Source organism: Vicia villosa, linkage group LG1 (genome assembly GCF_029867415.1).
Source record: "Vicia villosa cultivar HV-30 ecotype Madison, WI linkage group LG1, Vvil1.0, whole genome shotgun sequence".
Classification (NCBI taxonomy): Eukaryota; Viridiplantae; Streptophyta; class Magnoliopsida; order Fabales; family Fabaceae; genus Vicia; species Vicia villosa.
The window spans coordinates 165826949-165831752 of NC_081180.1; the positions used below are offsets into that span (position 1 = coordinate 165826949).

The window sequence follows — 4804 nt, forward strand, 5'->3', positions numbered from 1 at the left end:
AAAATGTATAACATTATGCAAGCTTTGATAAAATAAACCAATAAAACAACCCATACATTCACAGTATGCATACATGTATTGACCATTATCTGTTCTACCTAAATTATTTCCGCCATGATAACAAAAAATGATACGCATATACAAAAAAGTAATACCTGAATGAGAAGCTGAGAAGTATGTGACCACCTCGAGAACCATTTAAAAAGAGCAGGGTCTCTGAATTTAAATTTCAATCAGAAAGGCAAGAAAGCAAGTGGCTGTTGAAGAAGACATTCGTTGAGAAGTTGACGCAGAAACTTCCTTTAATACCATCATTCACTTATGAATAGTATAGGTAGATAGAACGGTAAAGATTCAGGGCCTGCTAGGATAGACTTATTTGAACTTATCTACTAACATAAGTTTTAGGAAAACAACTTATAACAATGTTCATAAGCAATTTTTAGCGTATTTTTAGAACTTCTTTAAGATTGCTTATGAAAACAGCTGATAGCCTATACGAAACTAATTTAATTTAATTAACTTTTGCTATAGAAATAGCTTATATATAAGCGCTTATCATGATAAGCTCCTATGGTATAAGCTGCAAATAACCTGCTTATCCAAACAGTGCTGTAGATAGATTGGCATCTGCCAACTTACCCCGCCAATGTGGAACTTCACATAGTTCTCAAGTTTGACAGAATGCAAGTTCTTTCATTTAAATGATATAGAAACACTACTCATGCCGCATGCACCAGATTTTATAATATGGTATCATAATAGAGACTGAAATAGAAGAACTGGATATCTACTACCAGAGAAAAGCTGCATTAGCAAGATACAAGACTACAACACGATTATACACCCGTTCTTTCTAAAATAAACTAAACAATGTAAGCTAATAGACGTCTATGGAGATAAAGAAACATGTTTGTCGAAAATAAAATCACCTAAATTGTAACTGGGGAGGGGGGAGGGATAGTGAGTTTGACTCCCGCATTTCCCTGGATGCCGGTTTCTCTAAGGTGAAAATTTGAGACCATGAACAATCCAATCAAAATTCTTCCATGGTTGAAAATGGTTTACGACAAATATCTTTCAAATGTTCTGAGCTTAGAAATGGAATACTTGAGGACAACGGGAGAAATAATCCACTCTAAGTCAATGCTTTCATGATTAGTTCATGTGTCGTGAATTGCACTTCGATTTTTCCTCTTCAAGCTCTCGTTTTAATGTTTCCACCCTTTCAAGTAAGATTGCATTCTCCTGGAAGGTCGAAAGGTCATTACCACACTTGTAATATTACGAAAACAAATTATCCATAACGAAAGAGAGCCAAAAATAATTTCAACATAATCGAAAGGGTAGAAAATCATAATAGTTTATTGACAGATGTATAGTATTTTTTTTGTCTTAACCCTCGAGTTCCTAGAGAAAGGGGCTTTGGTAATCTGGAGTTCGGCTGGATGGTAAGTAAAGTCTAACCAATGCTTGTTCCCGGGTTTACACTTAGGTTCTCTCAAATGATTCATCCTTAACTGGAGCTCATTAAACACTTGAGTCCAATCACTTGGTTAGATAAATTTGTAGCATTTGACTTGAATGAAATAGTCGGGTTTGGCAACAAATTTGATTTTTGAAATTCGGGAATGATTATAAGTTGGCTCTGATTGTGTCTCAAACAAAATTAACAGTTCATAGTGTGGTAAACCTTCAAAAACTCTATCGTTGTTTCCCAAAGTTGGAGAACGATAAAAACAACGCTACTATCATAGGAAAGCAGAATGAAGTTTGATTGAGAATTTATAAGACATACCTTTTGCAGTACTGCAAATTTATGTTTAATACCGGAACCAGAAGCATCCTCTGCTTTCGGAGAGGACTCCTTAAACTGCCAAACACAAGATCATACAGGAAAGACAAAGGGAACTGTTAGGTGTTCTACAAGTCTGTTGCATGATTTCATCAAGTACAGGTATATGAAAAATCTCATTCCTACATTCCCAACATAAGGTGTCGAGGTGTGAATAACTAACTACAAACCACAACAGTGTAATACTTGAACCTAAAACTTTCTGGCCATACAATTTGGAAAGTAGAAAATGAAAAATCTAAGAAGAGAACACATACCACTTGAAGTTTCTTGAGGCATTTATTCACTCTATCTACCTCCGAATCATACTTTTGCCTCCATTCAGCAGATTCATCCATAGCCTCCCTATTAGCAATATCAAACTGTCGCCTACATATACATTTGAGTGGACCAAGCAGGACCAAGCATCATTATACTATAATTTATAATAAAAGACGGAAAACACTAGTGCTATAGATTACAAAACACCCACACAAACACTATACAGGACAAGACACCAGACACAAAACTAACTCGGACACTAATAATAATTTGAGAACACATAAATGATTGAATGTAACTGGATGTTCGTGTGTATGTATCAGACACACAGGATCGTGTGTCTGATACACAATCGTGTCCCTGTCAGACACACGATCACACCAGACATACTGTGAATCTCAATGTGACCACAGTATGTCTGGTGTAACATTAATTGAAAAAGTATATATTACACAATTTAGGAGAATTAAGAGAAGAAGATGAAGGAATGAACCTTAAGATTTCAGAGTCATCAATAGAAATGTTGTAGTCAATAGCCCAAAGTCTGAAATAGACCGCAATACCCATCAACATAAGAAAAGCCAAGCTAACAAGAGTTGATCTTCTTTTCATTCTAACCATTCGCTTTTTTTCTTGATCGCTTCCTTTGATTCTTGTTCTCCTCGTGTTTACCTAATAACGTTGTTGTTTGTTGTGTTGGGGTTGGGTTCCAACTAACCCAAGGTTTAACCCGCTAAGACTGTGACAGAAAGTCACCTACATTCAATTCAAGCATTATTTATGGTTCTAGTTAATTGATCGAATCTAACCCTTTTTTCTTTCTTAATCACTTGCGCCGTATCTAAATATAATCGCTCACAAAAATTGTACTTATATGTAATCAAAATGTTTCACCTACCTATAATTTTCTTTGCGAGGATGACAATTAATTGAACAAACTCAAATATAATTTAAAATTCGATTCCATAATTAAATCGTTGAATTATGTTTATGAATTAAATGAGTTAAATACAAGCGAAAAACTACATTCGCTAATTAAATAAATTGAATTTGAACTATACATAATTTGACTCGTTAGATTCATGAGTCAACTAGATTATACATGAGAAAGATTATATTATCTTTAAGAGTGATTTGGTCATATACTTTTTATAATATAACAGTTTTAATTGATAATTTATATTCTCAAGTGACCAAAATATTTTTAAAAATAATTATACAAATAAAATCAACATCATATAAATTATTTAGTCTTTGAATTAGTAAATTTTTTAGACAAAGTTAAATTTCAATCTGATAACTTTTATTTTATTTCAATGTTTTATTTTTAAAGTAATATTAATTTTAAATGTCAAATATATTAAAAAATAAATTTTAGGTCCGTGAAGCAAGGAAGCTAAACCTAACGAGTCGAATCGAATTTTTAGTGGACATTAAATGTCATCAAATTTTCTTCTCAATTGATCAGACACATGTTTATGTGCGATAGATCCAAATACCTTTAGATGACTTAAGTTAGGCTTGACACCAGACCAACATTCTTCTCGCGTGATTCCTTCTAGCTTCTTTGTCAGATATCTGTTCAAAATGTATGTTGCAGTCGACACAGCTTCTCCCCAAAATTATTTAGGTAAGTGTTTGCCTTTCAACATACTTCTCACAATGTTCATGATGGTTCTATTCTTTCTTTTTGAAGTTCCATTTTGCTGTGGAGTGTAGGGTGGCACCACCTCATGCACAATCCCTTATTTTTCACATAATGCATCGAAATCTTTTGACATATATTCTCCACCACCATCATTTCTCAGAGTTTTGAGCTTTCAACCACTTTATCTTTCAACCATAGATTTAAACTTTGCAAATACCTCGATCACTTTTCTTCTTGATCAGGTAAGTCCATAGTTTTCGACTGAAATCATCTACGAATGTGACGAAGTATATGTTACCTCCAATCAAATCCACTTGGATAGGACCACACACATCATAATATATGACTTCAAGAATTACCTCGGATTGCTCCATGCATCCTTGTTGAAGTTGTTCTTGTGTTGCTTTGCCTGCAAACATTCCTCACATACTTAATTTAGAATGTCGATTTATGGTAACCCTGAAATCAAATTTCTTATTTTCAAATCTCTGATGTCTTTGAAGTTGAGATGGCCAAGTTTATAGTTTCATATTCATCCATCCCTGCTAGCTGCAGTTGCGAGGCACTTCTGCTCCATCACATTAAGTTCAATCTTAAAGGTTATATTTTAAGACATGTGATCCTTCTAGATTATCCTACCACTTTAGTCGACATTTCTCATCATCTTATCTTCAATCGACACTTTGTAATTCGTTTAGACCAACTGCTCTATGCTCAGAAAATTACTTTTCATGTCAGGTATATACAATACATTGGAAATTAATGACCTTTTTCCATCTTTCCTCATAATCATAACATCACTAATACCTTCAGTTGCTAGAGTATTGTCATTTGCAAATTTCACCATGTTCTTCATTGAGGGTTTTATTTTGACAAACCAATCTTTCCTACCAGTCATGTGTGATGAGCATCCTAAGTCTAAGTACCATTGGTCCTTGAATTTTTCTTCATCTTTTGTTATGACCATCAACAATATATCTTCTTTTTCATGTTTTGCAAGCTTTGCATCATTTTTCATCATTCTTTTGTTTTTCAAGACA

At 33.9% G+C, this 4804-nt stretch overlaps 1 protein-coding gene across 1 annotated transcript; it reads right to left on the minus strand.

The window, feature by feature from the left end:
- Positions 1-774: 774 nt before the first annotated feature.
- LOC131644604 (uncharacterized) lies at positions 775-2940 on the minus strand. The gene is made up of 4 exons (XM_058915152.1): positions 2610-2940; positions 2113-2224; positions 1799-1873; positions 775-1248 (listed from the first exon to the last, which is right to left on the minus strand). Exons 1-4 carry the CDS (start codon positions 2735-2737, stop codon positions 1159-1161), a joined length of 405 nt encoding a protein of 134 aa, XP_058771135.1. The 5' UTR covers positions 2738-2940; the 3' UTR covers positions 775-1158.
- Between the last annotated feature and the right edge of the window lie 1864 nt (positions 2941-4804).